General features: G+C 37.5%; 1 protein-coding gene across 2 annotated transcripts in view; it reads right to left on the reverse strand.

The window, feature by feature from the left end:
* Positions 1-684: 684 nt before the first annotated feature.
* Positions 685-21,171, reverse strand: part of RAP1B (RAP1B, member of RAS oncogene family) — a 71,143-nt gene continuing 50,656 nt past the window's right edge. For both annotated transcript variants that reach the window (XM_048835869.2, XM_048835870.2), the window contains exons 5-8: positions 13,990-14,130; positions 6,570-6,713; positions 4,902-5,017; positions 685-1,924 (exon numbers count right to left, since the gene is read on the reverse strand). In XM_048835869.2, coding sequence (XP_048691826.1) covers positions 4,931-5,017; positions 6,570-6,713; positions 13,990-14,130 — 372 coding nt within the window. In that variant the 3' untranslated portion in view covers positions 685-1,924; positions 4,902-4,930. The remainder of the gene's footprint in view (positions 1,925-4,901; positions 5,018-6,569; positions 6,714-13,989; positions 14,131-21,171) is intronic.

Consider the following 21,171-nt stretch of genomic DNA (forward strand, 5'->3'; position numbering starts at 1 on the left):
TGCAAACAAGGGGCTGAATTAAGGTGGCACAGGCAACCTTAATTCTACTATTTCCTAACTAAGTGCTTGACTTTAAGGTTGCAAAGTGTTTAAACTGCGTGTGAGTGTGTGTGAGAGAGAAAAAGAGCTAATTCTGGACCTAGCATGGCATAAAATATTTATTAGAATAAGTAAGTTTGCCCAAGATCAAATAGAAGTATGTTTTAATCCAGAAAGAAGCAGTATGTTAGTCCACTTCATAGAGACTTTAGTCATAACATGCTGATTTTAGAGATAAGGTAATTGTATAAAAACACAATAGTTAGGTAACACTTTCAAGTACCCCAGAACTGCCACCGAACATCAAAAACCCTTTTTATAGATTGCTTCCTTTAGTGTTTTTTCCACAGGGAAAGAAAAATTCAATGTGGTACCACTAGTGCTCTGAACCTCCCACATGTCTAGGTAACACTAGACAACATTTGTAGTCCTGGTCATCAATGGGCACTTACTCACCCATATTAAACTGGATGGATTCTTATGACCTGTGTTATGCAGGATGCCAGACTATGATCATAATGGTTCCTTTTGGTCTTAAGATCTATGAAGCCTCACAGTGCAAAATGCACATTATGTCTAAACTTGTTAAACCCGTATTTACTGGCACTGTTAAAACACTACACAAAACATTCAAGTAGTAGATAATTGTAATGCAAGCCCTTGCATGGCAATCCAAATTTATTGAACTACTGATGCTAAGTCATACAAAATTGCACCACTTTTAATTAAGGCTTTTAGTTTACATTTGGCCACCTCAAAGCAGTTGTAACATTAGGTTGGTCAATTTAAATACTGTGGCTCCCTGTTGGATATACACACAATCTTTACACCCAAACGTTAATTCATACAAAGCAACAAGGCATTGTTAAATAAATCAGCAAAAGTTAATTACTGCAACTTAGGCCCTGTGACCAATTACACATGATTAAAATTACTTCCCACATTCACATCCACAGTACTCTTCCACCATTTAACATCTCAACCAAAACGTTACACATGTAAAACAATCACTAACAGGCAAAAGTACTAAAACCTGTATATTTGGTATTGCAAATACACTTATGCATGAGCAAGCAAGGGAATTAACAGTGAGAATCTACAGCTGCAGAAGCCTGAAAATGATTTACAAAATTGTTAAATCATTAAAAAAATCATTTTAAAATATACACTTCTTGTTGTAGACCCCCACTGTACACACAACTATAAACATTGTTCCCTATGTAAACAAGGAAAAGGAAACATACAATAAAAGGTTGAAAAGTCTGGACATTTCCTTCCCAACAGATATTAAAGGCAATGTCTTTAGTCAGACATACTGAAAGGACTCTTATTTTAAAGACTAGATCACTGTCTCCACAGGTTTTTCCTAAAATTAAAAAACTAAAGCTGTTGTGTTAATCAAAGCGGTTTTGTATAATATGATGATGATGATCCTGTATTTCTTTAAAAAAGTTACAATAAGCTACAAATACCGATGAAGCAAAGTTATCTGGAGTAGTCTATATAGGAGCTCTTTGGACTTTCTTTTATTATGCTAAAATAGTGGTGCTTTCAGGATTTACATTATTGTACTCTCCAATAGAAAGTATGGGGATTATTGAAGTATACAGTACACAGTTTTCATACATGTACAACATCGGTGGATGAATGTCTCTTATCAGTAATACTGGATGTAGGCTCTGGTTTTACCAGTTGCATACAGTTAGAATATTTATAAGTAAAAATCTCTCGTGACACTGGAAAGTGATTACAATGTGCAAACTGATGTAGTAGCTTTCATCCACTTCTTAAAGGGTACCACCACAGGAAAGTCCATTTAAAATGTTGGTAGGTTTAATAAAGTTGGAATGCTGGCACTGTTGAATTGGGCAACAGTTCTTCAGACCTGTAATGAAACAGGAGATTAGTATTAAAGCACAGTTTTCTAGGATTGAAGAGTTCTGCATCTCAGTGTAACAAAGGTGAATTAGTAAATTTTGAAAGTAGCATTTAAGACCCTCACTCAGTAGTGTTTATAGACCCAGTGACATCAACTTCAAATCTAATGAAATTTAACAGTGAAATAGTCGTATTTTTAAGTGCAACTTGCAACAATAGGTAGAGTTTGATTTAAATTATGTCCCTTTAAAAAATATCCATTACCTATTACTAACACACATACCCCCCACCCGCCAAAAAATCAGCTCTCAAAAGTTCTGCATTTGGTCTGAAACAGCTCACGCACATGCTTAGGAAACAGGCCTCAACTTTCACACTGGAAAGTAAAAAGTTGTAAGACATTTATACCAGCAACTTTTTTCTTTAAGTCATGTGAAATGATGCATTTGACAGATTCTGGATCAGGTACAATGGAAGATTATAATAAAAATTGTTAAAAGGGCTCTGAAAATTAAGGTTTTTTTAAAAAACTTTCTGAATTTTTATAGCACACTTAATCCAACCCTTCATGAACAGATTTAGTTCAACAAAATGGGTTTTAAAGATCTTTTTCCAAGTGTATTTTGGTCAAAAGCAAAATTTTACAAGTACATTAAACACAATTTAGTTATAAAAGGGACCTTAGAAAAGGAAGTCAGATTGGTTAAGGAGGATATTGTGAGAAAGGGGGACTAGCTTTATGGGCCAATCAGCCAATGTGTCACCATAACTGAAGTTTTTGATAAGTGCATTTTATTACTTGTGTACTAGTGCATTACCTGGCCTTTTGCCTCAATACTCTAAAGTCATGGGTATTCACTGTAATTGGACACCTTTCACTTTCACCCTTTCAATGAAAACAGCCTTGGAAGCTGCCTCTTTAAAAGTTTCAGAAAACTAATCAGATGGAGAAGTTATGATAAATTTTGAAATGGGAACGTAGCATTATACGGGAAGAGGAACAAAAACAAAAATCTACCCAAAGAGATACCCCAGGTTTATTAAAAAATAAGTGTAAATTAAGTGTAGTTTCTACCTTTGTACCTTCCTTGTTAAATATTAAGAAGCAATGAAAAGCAGGAGTTTAAGTTTTCCTTTAAAAATTTCTTTCCATGTGCTCTGCCTACTGTGAGTCACTAGTGCAGTCATGTGAAGAACTAATCTCCGACACTTGGATTTGTAAAGACATTAGATGGGGAGCAAAAATACCAAACAGGTGGATGCTGATGCCCCATAGGCACACCATTTGTCAGTGTGAATTTAATGGGATTAGGGAAATATAGGCAGAATGCATTTAAATGACCTTAAACAGTAGCATCCATCATTTGCTATTAGAACCTTGTGATTCTGATGTAGAGTGATTGAAGTGGTGAGACTATGCAGCATCAAAGTATCAAACCCCCAATTTGTAGTACCAGGTTTAAAATTTCAGTGACTCAGCCATGAACAAAAATCTTTCCTGTTTGCTTGATTCTTGGATAAACTCTACACATGATTGAGTTTAAGCAGATTAACTTTCACTTCTGTACCAGCTTGCATTTTACACTGGTGATGAGCCCAAACTATGCAGTTAGGGTATGGATTATTATTAATGCATAGAATACTACCACTTCTACCAGTGTTCAGGGGCATCTATCCAGGGTTTTGGTCCAGACCCATCAGTTTACCTTTTTCTTGACAATCTCTCCAGATGCTTCTGGAACCAAACAATCTCAAATTTTATTTGGATTCAGACACTTCACTCAGCCTAGACTGTTTTTTGGCCAGATACTGGAAAAGACAAGACCATGCACGGTCTGAATTTTAAGACAGGTCTGCATGTTATCATGGTACTAATGATACCATAGCTCAGACAGCAAAACTCCTTCCACTCACACAAGCTTCAAATACACTGAGTGGGAGGGCTGAGGCAATCCTGTACCAGAACACCAGAAAGAATAGAACTACTGAAATGCAATCCTATCCATCTGAACAGGCTACTGAAGGGGGACAACACACCTGAAAGAATCAAGGTGAACCAGTGACAGTTATCCACTGACAGCACAACCACAAGAGTATAGCATTGTCTCCATATCCAGGCTGAAAACGCAAGTGACCAGGAAAAAGGAAATCAGAGGACACCCTGTGATGTCAGTGACTCACCAATTTCTCAGAAATCTTGCCAAAAAAAAGTGCAGGCTTGAGCTTGCTCTTAGCTTTCTTAAAATAAGGCATTAGTTAATTGTCACACCAAAAAAAGTTAATCTAGTAAACCAATAGCTCCAGGTAAAAAAAGTTTCAAGGAGTGATGCATATGAAACATGATTTTGACCAACAGCTCGCTTCCAAATATACACATTGCAACGTATCTTTCAAAAAAAATAAAAATGAATAACTCCTCTATCAGGACAATGTACTCTTAAGTTAGGGAAACCTACACAAGGCTCTTACAGTCCAGAGCAAGTTGTTAAATATAGCTTAACACACATTCTATAAGCCTATGTACATATTTACAGCAAATCACATAGCAAAAGATGACATTTTAGCTGTAGTATACTACAGTCTTCCAGAACTGCAATTTTGTCAGTAAGATACATTTTGTTTAATCGGACTTCATACAAGCCTGCCTATTTTTGGCTAGCTACATTTAATGCTTTAAGATATCTCATATGATATTTACATTTTCTGATGCCTATGCAAGGTTGTTTTTTTAGCCAGTCAAAAGATTTTGGTCCATCAGTGCGAGAGGCATATCTTATGCATGCCTTTGCATTTGACTCTGGAATGGAAGAGCCCAAAAAACTATTTTAAATACTTCTATTTCTATGTACAAACAAACAAACCAACCAACCTCAGATCCTATTTTGCACTCCTATTCTTTAATAGCTAAATTGAACCTCTGAAAACGGTTAGTGGTAGCTCAACAACAAAAAAGCTGAGAAAATTAAGAAAGTGAGCGAGCTTACCTGGCTCAGAGCTACAATACATCTATGAATTAAAGTAGCTGACACGATGACTTTTTGCGTGCTTTTCCAGGCACTGGAGTTTTTCTGTTAATTTGCCGCACCAGGTCATAAAAGATCTGCGAGCACAAGAAGTTCTTAGTTTAGGCAATTTAAGCCACTTCTCTGACTTCTAGCCTCTAAGCTTTTCATGCGTTTGTTCACTTAAAAAATGTGCACGTTTAAACCTTCATGTTTTGCGATCTATTTAAAATGTGACTACATGTTTTCTGTCTCCCCCTCTAGTTAAAGCTGCCAAGGTATAATACTTCACTTAGCACCAAGAGCAGCTTGTCTTGCAGGCAAAGTTTCCTGTATCCACATATATTTGAACTGTATTTCATACTCCAACATGATTAACTACATGCATCATTTTGATTTGTAATTAAGTGTTCAGGTCAAATACAGTGGACAAAATTGAGCCATAAGCAGTTTGTCTTTTGTAGAATCACTCCTTCTAAAGAGATAATGTCCCTTTAAGAGGATTCTACTAGAATTCTACTGTATATTTTAGAATGTTACATGCTTTTAACCAGTCAGATATAAATTACACATTTGATAAGATCCATCAATTTAGTGTTTAAATAGGAGAAAAAAATCAGTACTCAGATATTAAACGAGTTATTAAATTAGACTATCCTGATTTTTAATCAAAATAAAAGTTTCATTCAGCAGCTTCCTCAGGGGTAAAATGTGGCAATAATTGAAAAGCTCACAGCAAAAAAATGCATAAACTAGGACAGAAAGTGTAGGAACACATCTAATTTGGAATTGTATGAGGACTAGAATTTCGTGAGAACGCTAATTTAGATGCAAGTCAATCAGATCTAAATACTACAATTAAATAGCATGTGCTTCACTTATAAATAAGGTTCTTCCTCCTCTCAATCTCTGAACATCTTGAAACAAGTTCATAGTTTGTAGCTGCACTAGTTAGTTCCCGGGGCATTTTCCACATTGGAATATAGTCTATTCCTATCCATTTCTACTGCATGAAGTTCTAATCCAATAAAAAGCATTACTTTTACCATTAACAAAATGGATTTATCTATTGGCTAAAGGTAGTCTCCAGAAATTCTAAATAGGAAAGTATACATATTAGCTGTGATATAGTTTAAAATTAGATCTGCTTAAGGCCTACAAGACCCCAAAAGATCATTTATATTAACACAATTGGTAACAACATTTGTACAACACATTTCTTGTGGCAGGGATACTCCCTACTGGTCTCCAAAGAAGCTACCCTGCAGCTCCATCTCTATCACAAGAGTCAAAAAACTTGAAAAAGCAAGAGCACAAGTGTTCTGCCCAATGTTTTTTCAATGAACAATTGAGTACAATAATGAATTGCTTGCATGTTCGGTGAAAAATCTGTAACAAGCAGAAATGAAAGCAGTTGCAAGCCCAAAGCCTTAAGTTTATACTAGGAAGCTAGCTGTAAACAGCTAGGTAAGTCTTAATTACAAACATCTGACAATGTAAAATTTTTTGCAGCAATAGGGTACAGTTCTGCCCACTGAAATCTAAGGGAACTTAACATGAAGTTCAGAATTTTGTCCTTAGATAGCAAGAAGCAGCAGCAAGTTGTTAGAAAAGCAATTCATTCATTTTTCATAAGGTATTAAGCCTTACCTCATTAACATTTATTTTTGATTTTGCAGAAGACTCTAAGAATGCACAGTTATTCCACTGCCTTGCTAGATTTTGTCCTTGCTCCTTTCCCACAACTCTTTCATCTTCCAAGTCACATTTGTTGCCAACTAGAATCATTGGCACCTAAATAGGACAGATATTTTAAATTTATATATAAACAAAGCCAGAAGCTGAATTTCAACTGATGGGGAAGGGAGAAGAGAGAGAAAAAAAAGCAACGCAAGAGAAACCGGATATCTTACATGAAGCAAATTTTGTGCTACTTGTTAACAGTTACATCAAGTCACTTTGATTTGAAGATGAGGTTACAGAACTGTAAACTGAACTGCTGATTATCCCAGGATCTGGTCACATGTGCAAAATACTTCGAGTTCATTTTATTAATCAGCTCAAGCTATTCACCCCAAAGCCTTTCCTAACTGAAGACTACCAGCTGTATTCAGCTACTGAAAAAAAACTACTTCACTGGTTAAATTACAAGTTGAGATCACACAGCTCCTGTTCAAGTTTCCCACCCTTTCTGAACTTGAACTCTGACTTCAGCAGCACATGTGAAGAGGTGGAGGGTAGCAGTTGTATGGGTTTGCCATGTTTTACTACACTGTAGTTACTATTTTTTTTCAATGTGTACAATGGTTATATTTCTCATAAAAAGCAAACACCAAAAAAAAAAAAATTCTTCCAAGCCCCCAGAACCTTGTTTTCAGCCACATTACGGTGGAAAGGTTGCTCTTGCACATTCAAATCAACCATGTATAAATTGATAACCACAGTATTAGCGTTTTGCTCTAATCTGAGGCCCACATCAAGAGAATTCACTCCCTCTGGTGCTGACCTTATGCAAGTTCTCTAACTAGGTGGATCTTTGTTCTGAAAGGAGCAGTGTCATTACTTGACTAAGAAGCTTCCACATATAGATGGAGTTTCAATGAGCAACTGCGCTTAAGGAAAGGGCTATCTGGAATTCTCTGGACCATGACACCCTGAACACAGGCCTAGTGCTTTTTTTTGGGAACAATGAGCGTAATTAAACCACGGAACAACTTAAGGTTTGTGGTAGATTCCCCATCACAACATTTAAATCAAGACTGGATGCTTTTCTAGAAGGTATGCTTTATAGTTCAACAGGAATTATTTTGGAGAAGTTCTATGGCCTGTGTTATGCAGGAGGTTGTGTTAGATGATCAGAGTGGTCCCTTCTGGCCTTGGATTCTATGAATCCTCCAGGTCCTATTGGACCAGGATTCTTTAGAAAGTATCTGTATTGTCTAGTTTGTATCACTGTGTAGGACCCTTCACTGCACTTACCTGAATGGCTATCCGCAGTATGCAATATTTACTTCACAAGAAATTTAACAGTGAATTATTCAATTCCCAAATTTCACATTTACCAGAATGTTTACAGATACAGCATGAACACAGCCAGTTGTGTTTGATCAGTTAACACATTCAATACCTCAACTACCCAAGAAATCTATGAACAATGCAGAGTTTCTTAAAAGCATTTATTTTAAAAAGCATTAAATAGAGTCTTAAAAGTTCAGTTGAATCGTGTTAAAGCACAAGAATAAGGCCAAATATATAGCCTATTTTTTGGTTTTTAATATTGAATTTTAAGTTCGTTTCCCTAACCCACCAATGCTCCCTCTTACCTACATACATACCTATTCAGTCTACCTTGGCAGTAGTTGAAAGGAATAAGTGCAGCAGTAATCACAGCAGCATGCCTTACTCAAAAGTAGGAGTAAGAACATATTCTGCAGTGTGGAATAGCCAAATTCAAAGAAAGACCACCAGTGAAATAAAAAAACCCAAGTACCTCAGAAGTATCTCTCCCCCTATAGTATCTGAGCAACAAAGAACCTGCTTCAGAGGGTAGGAAAAGGTATTCATTCTTCTTTCCCAGCTCTTAACATTCAGAAAGACCCCTCCACTCTAAGCAGCCAAGAGGGAGAAGTAGATTGGGCTCTGAGTGTATAAACTGCACTGTGAGCCATATATGGCCCTCTAGAACTTCACAGATATTAATGGGACTGTAAACTGAACACTCTCAAAGGTTTCTCCTGTGTGCTCAAAAGAGAAAATCTAAGAAATATTGATCTGCATCCCTCTATGTCTCCCTCAGAAAGGAACTTACGAAAGTGTCAACATTTCCTACTCTAATCCTCCAAAAGTTAGCTTTACACTGAACTGAGAACAGCAGTCCAGGTGCCTCTGAAGTATTTCAAGCAAGACAGCTAGAGGACAAGTGAGCTACCCCTCTCCAGCAGCTGCAGTATTTTTCAGACAGCTCAGAGAATTTACTTTTGTTAGAGAAAAAATTAGGAGCCAATTTACCTTCTGAAGATATAATCTATCAGATGCCTGCAAAGTTTAGCAACTGAACAGGAACAGGGAGAAGGTAGAAGCAAAGGCACAAAACCCCAAGACCTGTAGTATGTGTTTTACACACGAACAAAAGGAAGGAGTAGAGAAAAGATTCACTATTTCCTTTGACACCTTATTTACATAAATTGATGTTAACCATTGTAATAAGCCAGAACCCATGACAAGGTTAGTGATGTCACATGCATTTTTAATTTAAACATGGTTAAGACATCAAGCCTCTGAAACCAGCCAATTAGAATATTTTGTCTAATGCCCAGAACCTTAATGTTTAGTTGTTACTATACCAGTACATGTCTTTGTTTTGCTCTACTAATAAGGCAGTCACAAGAGCAATTAAGGGAACTCATTCAGACCCTGCAATTAAGATGCTGTGTGTGATGCACACACGCTCTCTTGCTCACATCTCCTCTGATCTGCTATCCTGTGACTTTTACATTGGAGACAGAGCTGAAACGTGACAACAGCACCAAAGGTAGCCTGGGAATAGGATACCAGGCAACCTCTAACTGTCCAACAAGAGCTGTGGCCTCAGTCAGAACAGTGAGCTGCACCCAATTTTTTTTTTTTTTTTTTTGCAGGCTTATTTGCCCCCTGCAAAGAGACAAACTGGAATACAACAAAAAATTAGGAGTGTCCTTGGAAAATACGAAAGAAGTAGGGCTGATCCATCACAGTTCACTCACAAAATTAACTCAAAAATTAATCGTGATTAATCGCAGTTTTCATTGCGCTGTTAAACAATACCAATGGAAATTAAATATTTTTGGATGTTTTTCTACATTTTCAAATATTGATTTCAATTACAAGTATACAAAGTAGACAATGCTCACTTTATATGCTTATTTTTGTTACAAATATTTGCACTTGAAAAATGGCAAACAAAAGAAATAGTATTTTTCAATTCACCTCATACAAGTACTGTACTGCAATCTCTATTGTTAAAGTGCAACTTACAAAAAAAAATCTACATTTGTGTTATGTAACTACAATCAAAACAATGTACAACTTTAGTGCCTACAAGTCCATTCAGTCCTACTTCTTGTTCAGCCAATCGCTAAGACAAACAAGTTTACAGGACATAATGCTGCCCTCTTATTTACAATGTCACCTGAAAGTGAGAACAGGAGTTTGCATGGCACTTTTGTAGCTGGCATTGCAGGGTCTTTACGTGCCAGTTATGCTAAACATTCATTTGCCCCTTCATGCTTCAGCCACCATTCCAGAGGACGTGTCCATGTTCATAAGGGGGTTCTGCTCGACTGGCTGAACAAGTAGGACTGAGTGGACTTGTAGGCTATAAAGTTTTACGTGGTTTTGTTTTTGAATACATTTTTTGTACATAATTCTACATTTGTACCTTCAATTTTTATGACAGAGATTGTGCTATTGTACTTGTAGTAGATGAATTGAAAAATACTATTTCGTTTTTTTTTAGGGCAAATTTGTAATCAAAAATATAAAGGGAGCATGTACAGTTTGCATTCTGTGTTGTAAGTGAAATCAATATATTTGAAAATGTAGAAAATATCCAAAACTATTTAAATAAATGGTATCCTATTAACAGTTTGATTAATCGTGCAATTAAGTACGATTATTTTTTTTAAATCGCTTGACAGCACTAAAAAAGTTGATATCATTTGGTAGAAAATACATGGCTGTGGAACCTAGCTATAGCATTCTAAGATTTCCAACTGATTTGGTGGAAAGAACAGTTTTGATGCAATTTACTCAAAGCTGTTTGCCAAATTCTTTTAGCCTTGTCAGAGAAAATTTGCTTCTGCACTGCTCTGTCTTTCCCTAAGTATCCTTTCCTAAAAGACTGCAATAACGCATGATGGGGCAAACACTCAGAGAAGGCTGTGTTATTCAAATATCTGAAGTGAAACCAATCTTATGCAACATACTTAATTTCTGACCTTGAATTAATGACTAACAGCTGAGTTACTTACCTGTAACTGGAGTTTTCAAAGTGGATAATGTCCATAATCCCCACTCTTTGCCTGTGCATACTTGCCATTGGACCCAAGAGCTGCTGTTTCAGGAAAGTTTGATGCACACGGAGTGGCTGGCACTCAGTGTGCATCAAACTTGTATATAAACACATGGGACATGTGTGTGACGTAAACAAACACCTATATACAAACACACGGGAAATGTTCTCGCTTCAGTTTCCATTATCTGTTAGATGTAAATAATCCAAAGTGATTTGGGAATGGCAAGTAGAGCAGATAGGATTAGCTATTTGGAGAACTTCAGTTCCCAATAAGTAGCCCAGATTTTAACTCCATACATCGCACTTCTTGTGGAATAAAAAGCAGTAACCCATAAACACACCGATGAGAAGGTTATAAGGCTAAGAATTAAAGGGGGGGCGGGGTGGGAGAGAATCTAATCTGATCAGTGTATCAGGTTCCATGTCACATTTTAAAATTATGATATGGTTGGTATAGACTGGAAGCTGCTTTACCACTAGATTTCCTGAGGTACCCTCGAATACACTTGGAAAAGCCCTGAAATACAGCTATTCATTTAAAATGAGATTTTATGTACAGTGACCCCTATTTAAAATGAGATTTGCTTCTTCTATTCAAAGTCAGATCTGCTTAATGAAGCAAGAAGTTAGTTTTACTTCCAAAACTGGTTAGTTCTGCAGGGCTAACAAGAAAGAGAAGTGCAAACTGGATTTCATTCCTTCTTGTGCAGTGCCTCAGTAGAATTGTTTACTTTATCTCCATTTACAGGCAAATTACCCTGTGAAAACCCACCAAATACAAGGTTACACAGTATATCACAATTTAGTTCACAGGGCTGAGATGATGCACAAGAGAAAAGAAGCCAGCTGATAGCACTAGCAACTAGAAAAAAACCTAACATTTGACATGGATGGCACCGAAACAGCCCCACAAAGCCTTTTTACTTAATTTTTCAAAGCAGAACTGCACTTTACGTCCTACAGTTTGTCAAGCAAGACTTCGTTGAGTTTTATTACTTGAATACAGATTGGATGATCTGGCCTTGAGGAGTTTACCTAGACCTAGCTTGCGCTCTTCATAGATTCCAAGGCCAGAAAGGATAGTTGTGATTTAGTCCAGTGGTTTTCAAGCTGTAGTCTGCAGACCCTGGGGGTCTGCAGACTATGCCTACGATTTCCAAATGGATCCATACCTCCATTTAAAATATTTTAGGGGTCTGCAAATGAAAAGATTGAAAACCATTGATCTAGTCAGACCCCCTGTATAACACAGGCCACAGAAATTCACCAAAATAATTCCTAGAGTATATATTTTAGACAAACATCTAGTCTAGATTTAAAAATGGTCAGTGATGGAGAATCCACAACTGTTGGTAAGTTGTTCCAATGGTTAGTTACTCTGTTAACTATTTACACCTTATTTCCAATCTTGATTTAACAGGAAAAACTATGAAACCATGTAAAGAGGATTGTTTTTAGCCAAAGTGGCAACCTGGAACTCTCATCCTCTATATCAGTTCTCTTCTCCCTTCTTCCTCCACTTCTTTTGAATGACTTTCAGATTTGAGTTTATGAAAGTAGTATACATGTTTCAGTACCAAATCATTCTACATACACCTCTCAGGCAGCCTTTGGATTTTTCCTATTTGCTCAGAAAGGCCTGACAATTTGAAAGAAGACTCAATTTAAAAATCTTTTTCGAGTTGCCTTGGTTTTCATCCAATTCCTTACAATGCTCGTTTGTTGCTAAATAGAAAAATAACTTGTTCGGGTTTGGATGAAAATAAAAGATTCACATTATCTAGAAATTACTTTCTTCTTCCATTCAGGACACTGGGATGATATTTGTTCTTAGGGTTCCATTAGAGAGAAGAGAATTAACTGAGGTGAAGACATGCACCAGATCTTGTGCATGTACTAGTACACCCACAACAAACTTTCCTGAAATTTAAGAGTTCAATGTCTCCTGGGTCCATGCAGTAGTGGTAGCAGATGTAGCTATATCTATTCAGGGAAATTAGTCAAGATTCCTCATGAACATTAAATAGATTAATTAAAAGCTGGAGGTAGCTTCCCTCCGCCCCCCCATTAATGTCTGTTACAGTAAACAAGATTATGATCTTCAGAAGCCAACAAAACAAATGATTCTAAAAAGGAAGTGGAACAGGGTGTTACTTGTTGATATCACTCCCTTTAAAATATTTCAAAATAAGACATTTGTTATTCAGCTGTTCACATTAAATCTACCTCTTTTTCCTTTATGCAATAATTTTTTTTGCTCCTCAATACAAGTTTAAGCAACACTCAAACTTTTGAAAGTTATCCCTCACTCAAGTGATAAATTATCCATATACATCCTATACTGTAGTAATATAGCCCCAATTAAATGCTGAAATGCTCAGTCTCATTAAGATTTTCAAGACCAGTCATTAGTAACAGAGGGATATAAATTAAGATTGTGTGAAAGTAATACTAAGCTTAGTCTTGCAAGTACTATTTCAAAAAAGGAAACTGTTGAAATCCTCCATTTTGATTAACAATGACAGTCTTTCTGTAAGCAAGAAATTCAAATGTGTCCACAGCTAAAATACTCATTTTATAACAATACCGTTGAAAGCAAAATTGGGTTGTAACTAACTGTTATAAGCACTCTCAGAACAACAGTGAAGTCTGAAATTGCAAGACCAAACTCAGCAGCTTTAAAAACAGGGGTCCTTTGCAGAACTTTTGTTTTAGATGTACTAGTCAAAATAAGCTTATAGATACACTTACAGAGTACTTAAAAGCAAAAGATTAACAGACTATGTGACAGATTCACCTTAGACACCATACAAAAGTGCATATGATTTTTTTTCCTGACTGCTTGATGCAGAAGTCACGTTTTCAGTACAATGCACATACTGGTCAATTTGCCTTTCAAATTAAAGCCTGGAATGAATTCAATGATGTATCTGATCAAAGCAAGTACAGCTCTAAAAAGCATTTATAATGAGGACTTTAAATACAATTTTTTTTCTACAAAAACAGGGGACTGCTCACATCATCAGTGTCTTTGACCCGAAGAATCTGTTCTCTTAGGTCTTGTAAGTCATTAAATGTGGACTGTGCTGTGATGGAATATACTAATGCAAAGCCTTGTCCATTTTTCATATACAGGTCTCTCATTGCTGTAAATTGTTCCTGTAATGAAAAAAAGACATTCAATGGTTAATTTGAATTTCTTTCTAGACGCTGCCAGATCACCAATATGCACATAAAGCCAGACAAGGATCACGAGTGGTGAAGTTTTACATTTTTGGAACACAAATTGCACTTTAAAAAGCTTATCCTGTCCATTGTAACCTTAATATTATAGTCCTTAGATATTCTTATAGATCTGACTTTTGGTCTTTTTATATATACACTGGGAGATAACAGCTCTAGGATCTGTCAAGAAATCTCTATAATGCCAGAAGAGTGACAAATCAGAGCTACTGTAATTCTCTTCCCAAAAAACAGAGTGAAATAAATCCACAAAGGTCTTGTTAAATGAAAAAAACAAATATACAGCAGAACCTCAGAGTTACAAACACCTTGGGAATGCAGGTTGTTCGTAACTGAGATAGGTCTGTAACTCTTTAAAAAGTTTACAACTGAACACTGACTTAATACAGCTTTGAAATTTTACTATGCAGAAGAAAAATGCTGCTTTTTTTAGTAGTTTACGTTTAACACAGTACTATACTGTAATTGCTTTTATTTGTGTATCTGCTACTGCCTGATTGCATACTTCCAAATGAGGTGTGTGGTTGACTGGTCAGTTATCAAGTATCTCGTAACTCTGAGGTTCTACTGTACTGTGTTATTCAATATATTAGTCCGAAAAGGAAAATTGTCCAAAATGAAAGCCTGCAGTTCTGTGAGGAAAAAACAAGACCAGCAAGTTCCGTTTAACTAGTTAGAACTTTTATATTCTCTTTTATACGAAGTTATTTGCTTTTGCAGCACCTATCCTTTTACAGTAAAATCAATTCAAGCGCGCTAAACAAATTTGATTGGTGCTAAGCACATTGGACATGAAGATTGACAAGATTTTTGTACTTGACAGTCTTCTGGTCTGTTTTACATTTATTTGATTAACTGAAATATGAAACATTTGAAAATATGAACCTGAGGTACAAATCTAGATTTTCCATTTTAAATGCTAGCAAAGAGGGAACAAATTAAAGATTATGTTCCCATCTGCTACATTTCTAACTGTTCTGGGTTCAGCCTATTTTATTTGTGCTCTAGAATCACATCCATCTCAGATGATTTGATTCTTGTAAGTGGTTGATCCTTACAAGCAGAACTGCAAAGAATAGATGAAATTGACCCTTTAGACATATACAACATGGAAACAAAACCATACCAGCATTCTAACGGAGCAATATGCTATCATCATCATCCAATTGTTTAGCTGGTGCTTTTATTCAAGGCAATTAACACTGTACAGCATGTTACTTTACACAAAGTGTAAGTTAGCAGGGCTATACACCTCTTAAAGATCCAAAGATACAAAATTTTTAAAATGTTTTATGTTTTTTGCAGTCTGAAAGTGCATGACACTGACTTTTATACCATAAACATAAATGTAAAAACAAAATGGACTCTAAAAGTATTCACCCACGTTAATATTTATTTTGCAGTGTCACCATCTGTCACCAGAGTGGCATGTCTGTGAATGCACAATGCAGAGACAGTCACTGTGATTACAAACTTGTCCAGTGTTCTCTGGATCAATGCACAATCCACAACATTAACCTCCTTTTCAAGGTGATGTAGGAGGTTAAAAATCATTGAAGCCCCTTGTATAATAGCCATTTGTCAAAGTTTTCATCACATCTGTCATTTGTGTCAAGGATGGGACCATTACCTCATCATCATCTGCCTCTGCACTGTTTTCGGGTTTCACTTCAAACTGGTCTGATTTCAGTTCCTCAGAGACAGGTTGTGTAACAAAAGCATTGTCATTATGTTTATCCACTCTTCCAAAATTTGTGTGCATTGAATTCTCTCGGTGGCTCAACAGTTGCTTGGTGCTATGGCCAGACCTCCTTTCTCCCCCACCAATTCCAGATTGTTGAAGGATCGACATCATACTAGGCGTTTGCAAGCATTAGAATGGCATCTAAAAAGACTCATCTTCCTGGCAATTTCCACAGCAGTAGCTTTGTCGTCATCAATGTGGTGCAATACCATGCAAACCATTTGCTTGTGAAAGTATGTTTTGGCAGTTCTGATAATTCCCTGATCACATGGTTGAAGGGTGAAGATTGGGAAGAATTCAAGTCAGATATTCCTCAGTGCTACACCTGTCATCACATGGGCTGTGCAGTTGTCCACTAGTGTCAACATCTTTTTCCTTTGCTGGCCCAACTTTCAATCCCAGTCCTTCAGCCACTCAAATAGGTACCTCATCATCCAGGCAGATGCACTGGCAGCAAAGAGGACTGGAGGATGTCTCACATTTTTAAAACATTGCAAGTTTTGACTTTTCCAGATGATGAAAAAGGTCCTTTTTCTTACCAGTCATGGAACAGTTTACCAGAATAGTAATTCTCTTTAGACTTTTCCTCTTTTTATTGTCTGATTTTAAGGTGAGAATGCCATCAGGCAGGGCTTGAAAATAAATTCCATTTTCATCTGCATTCCAAATGTCTTCAGCAAAGCCACATCTCATTTCAATCCACTTGTTTTCTAATCATTCTTCATGTGACCCAATGTCCAGGTCTTCGAATTCTCCATGCATTTTCTTAAAAACAACCCCCTCTCATTTTTTAAAGTGCTCAAACCAGCCAGAGCGGGCCTTGATGTCGGAAGCACCCAGTGCCACTGCCAGTTCTTCTGCATCACCAACAGTTCACTTGGGGGCATTTCTCTCTCTGGCATTTTTGATCCACTTTGTAAGTGCTGCCTCCACCCTACGTGATTTGCCTGCTTTTTCCCCCTCTCTCCCTATCTTTGAGACTCTGAGACAATATAGACCACGGAATGCCCAATTTCTGAGCTGCATCTCTGGCTGGTCTTGGGAAAACGATCGTAGGACTCCAGGTGGTGGTGTTTTTCATCTACAGAAAGTGTCTTTCCTGCTAGATCAACTCACAAAACTTGACTTTTTTTTCTACACAGGGATTAAACTTTATACACACTACACGCCTAATAATGCGAGATGCGATCAAATTCAAAACAACTTTATTGGCTTATTACATGTCATTGCACTTGATTATCGTATTACATGTAGTCAGCTTGTCCCAAAATGATTCTTATAAGCGGAGTATTTAGCATGGTTAGTATAGGAATGATTTTATCCCAGTAGTTTTGATCACTATGCGGTTAAACTGAGTACATTGGTATTTATCATTCATGTTGGCTAAATAATGGAGAGGTTCCATAGTTTCTACGATTTTTTCTTGCTTGCATTGTTCCAGTTTTGTTAATTAGATCTAAACAGATTTCTTTTGAGATGGACCCCCACAAAAAAAGAAACAAAAAACCCAACACCACGGATCTGGCACCTGCAGAACTTTACAGAGAATAGAGTTGCAAAAAGAATTGAGTCTCATGTAAAAATGTGTGAAATTTTGATGAGAGTCCTCATGCTCCATGTAAACTGACACAACCTGGTAGCTGACTGGAAATGTAGCCTTCCAGAGAGTCCCAAATACCAACAGGAAATAGTATGCTATCATGTATGAGGCATACTGTGGAAGTTCAAGTCATTCTACAACTGCTGCATGCTTTAGGACTACATTAAATGTTTATTTCTCCATGGAGGTTTGGATAGTGTGCTAAACGTCCATATACCAGAAGTTCAGAATGACTGTACCTGAGAAGTCTCTTGTTTTATTTTCACTGTCTGAGCAAGTGGCAAAGATCTGTCACACTTATCTGCATTACTGGAGGTCATCTTCAGCAACTTGAACAGCATGCTATCCTTTTTTCAGGAAAGAATCAATAGCAGTGACAAGGAGTGCATTTTTCCCTATGTGGATGCTTGTAGACATTATTGGGTCATTTCATACATTACACCAACCATCTTACACAATGTTACAATTTAGCTCTTCCTCTAATTTTTCCTTTCTTCCGCTGCAGCGTCCAGCATGGGAGCTGCAAGCTGAAATGTGTGGAGAAGTATACTCAAGGTGAAATGCTTCAGTCATTTCTTTAAACTGCTAATTTTGTGCCACTTTGAAGTAAAATAGGTTAATAGGTTGAAATTTTTCTTATAAAGTTCAAGTTTTCAATTTTATGGAACACCATGGATCTTTACAATTTTGGGGTGCTGAAGATGAAGAGTGTGTGTTTCTGAATTAAGCTGATACTGAAGATAAGTTCCTGTTTGAGGCCTTCCAGTATATCATGGCTCATTTCAACAAGATCGTTATCAGAAGTATCTCACTTGGAGGATTCAACTCAAACTTTTGTTCTTCCACTTCAAGAGTGGAAGCTACATTCAATTATACATTTGATCTTGAAAAATCTTGGTGATATTCCACACCTTTTGAGAGGACAGAGACTCCTTTCTACATGGATACTTCACTTATACATTTTACTTTTAAATGTCTTTTATTACTTCGGTCCATTCAAATCACTTGTTTCCTTCCAGTTCCTTCACCTTTAATTAAATTCATACTGATTGACAATTCCTATACCCACAATTGCAGCTTTTCACATTCAGTTAGAATGAGATTTGGTACTTACATCGGTATAATTACGCTGCTCAGGGGTGTGGAAAACTCCTGGTGTAGACTGCTGGTGTAGACTCTTAGAGAGGTGGATTAACTATGCCGACAGAAGCAAGTCTCTCGTCAGCATAGTAGTTGATTCACTAAAGCGGTGCAGTTGCACCGCTGTCTGTGGGGACAAGCCCTGAGAATCAGCCATCCTTGTGAATTCAACACTGAATACGTTGAATCAGATAGCTTAAAATAGGCCCAATATAGACAGACAGGTATCTGAAAGTTTCAGTTACCTACAACCCAATCTACCCAGAATAGTTCCCAACTCCATCCACACCCCTCTATTCAATATCTAAACGACAGCACATTTCACTCATTAGCTTCTCCACTCACCATCCATTCACCTTCCCTTCTATGCTCGTTAACAGTTCTATAATTTATTGCTTAAGAGCCATAACAAGCATTTTGATGGTCTCATTCCTCCCTTTATTCTAACAGGTTAAGAGTTTTTATTCACAGTTTCAAGTAAAAACCCTGTTTCTGTCAAACAAACAGGTGTTCTGTGTCAACTTACAAAAAAAATGAATATGCTTGATAAAACCCATGGGGGGAGGGCTTTCTAAAAAACCACCCTCAGGATTCTTCCAAACTATGGGCATGGGAGACCCAGTTACAGAACAAATGAGGAGTTTTTAGCAAAATAGTAATTTATGAATTAGTTACCATAAAATTAACAATGCAACAGAAGTGCTGAGTTATCAGAGTTCTATATTTAAGCCATGGTTTAGGCAGATAAAGTAGAAAAGGATGGCTAAGCTTATTCAGCTCAATTTTAGCAACAAAACCAAGTTAATCACGCTAAAGGATGTGTGTTAAAAAGAATGTGCCTAAACCTAAAGTTTTGGTTCATAAATGAATGTATTATACGCCATTTACATTCTAACTGACAACAGAGTTAAATGTTAGGGGGTAACCATTTAAGTAAAGGAGAAGCCAAAACACCACAGTAGAGAAACTTATATAATGGTAAGGATTTATCATACAATACACAGATTGTAGTGTTAAGACTGCAACATGTACCAAAAACCTTGTGATTGACATCAACATAAGCTGAGACCCAATAGGAGATAGGTGACATGAACAGGACGTTAAGTTCCCTGCTGAAATGAATAAAGATGATGCAATGAAGGAAGCAGTAGGGCACTAATTTTGGAGAGTTTGTATATTATGCAACATTCAGAGCTTTCATTAATTACAGGGGAAAAACACCAGTGGACAGAAATAGTAAAGAATCAGAGAATGAAAAACCTGGTGAAAATGTTAAACTAGATGCAACATAGGAAAAATGAAACTTAATATAGCTAGAGAGAAATAATTTAAGGGAAATAAAACTGAGTAATGTTGAAAAATGAAAGCAACAGAAGGCCAATGCAACTGAGACACGCCTCTGCCTTTTCATATCATCCTGCTACAACTACATCTGATAAAAGCATTACCTGTTTTGGAAAGAAAGAGGCCACTCGATCCATCTCATTTTACACATTTAAGGAGAACTTTGTTTCTAATTCCCAGGGAAGTGTTATTGGACCAGTCTGCTGTTACCGTTGTTGTGGGGGGGAAGGTCTGCTGTAAGAGTCTTGATCCAAAACCCATTGAAGTCAATGGGAGTCCACTAAAACTGTTTTTGGATCAGGCCATAAAGGTGAAATTCACTCCTGTATAGAGGACCACCACAAAGCCTATACATCTCACAAGTCCCCACGTAAGCCCAACTTTGGCTGCTAGGAAGAGAGACTAGAATAAAACAATACCACCATACCTCATGGGAGGACAAGGTATACAACAGGGGTTGGCAACCTTTCAGAAGTGGTGTGCCGAGTCTTCATTTATTCACTTTAATTTAAGGTTTTGCGTGCCAATAATACATTTTAAAGTTTTTAGAAGGTCTCTCTCTACAAGTCTATATATTATATATCTAAACTATTGTCATATGTAAACAAGATTTTCAAGATGTTTACGAAGTTTCATTTAAAATTAAATTAAAATGCTGATATTAAGCTGCCAGCCTGCTCAGCCCATTACCGGCCTGGAGTTTCTGTTCACCTAGGCTGGCAGCGGGCTGAGCGGGGCCTGCGGCCAGGACCCGAGATTGGCAGCGGGCTGAGCGGCTCAACCCGCGGCCGGTCTGGGGTTCTGTCCACCGGCTCCTGCCAGCCAGGGTCCCGGCTGCCGGCCCCGCTCAGCCCGCTGCCAGTCTGGAGTCCTGGCCCTGTCCACATGGAGAAGATAGGTACCTTCTCCCTGGTTCTAGCCATTCTCTTCCTCTCTCTGCACAGAGTTGAGGGTGGGAGTGTGCGGAGAACAGGGCTGGGGGTGAAGGAGCAGGTGGTTTGGGTGTGGAGCGCTTACGTGGGCAGCTCCCATTTGGTGCGAGGGGTGCAGGTGGGAATGGGAGGGGGGGTGCGCAGGAGCTCCTGTTTGGTGCTCAGGGTGGGAGTGGAGATGTGTGGGGTGCAAGAGT

This window comes from Caretta caretta, chromosome 1 (assembly GCF_965140235.1).
Source record: "Caretta caretta isolate rCarCar2 chromosome 1, rCarCar1.hap1, whole genome shotgun sequence".
Lineage (NCBI taxonomy): Eukaryota > Metazoa > Chordata > Testudines > Cheloniidae > Caretta > Caretta caretta.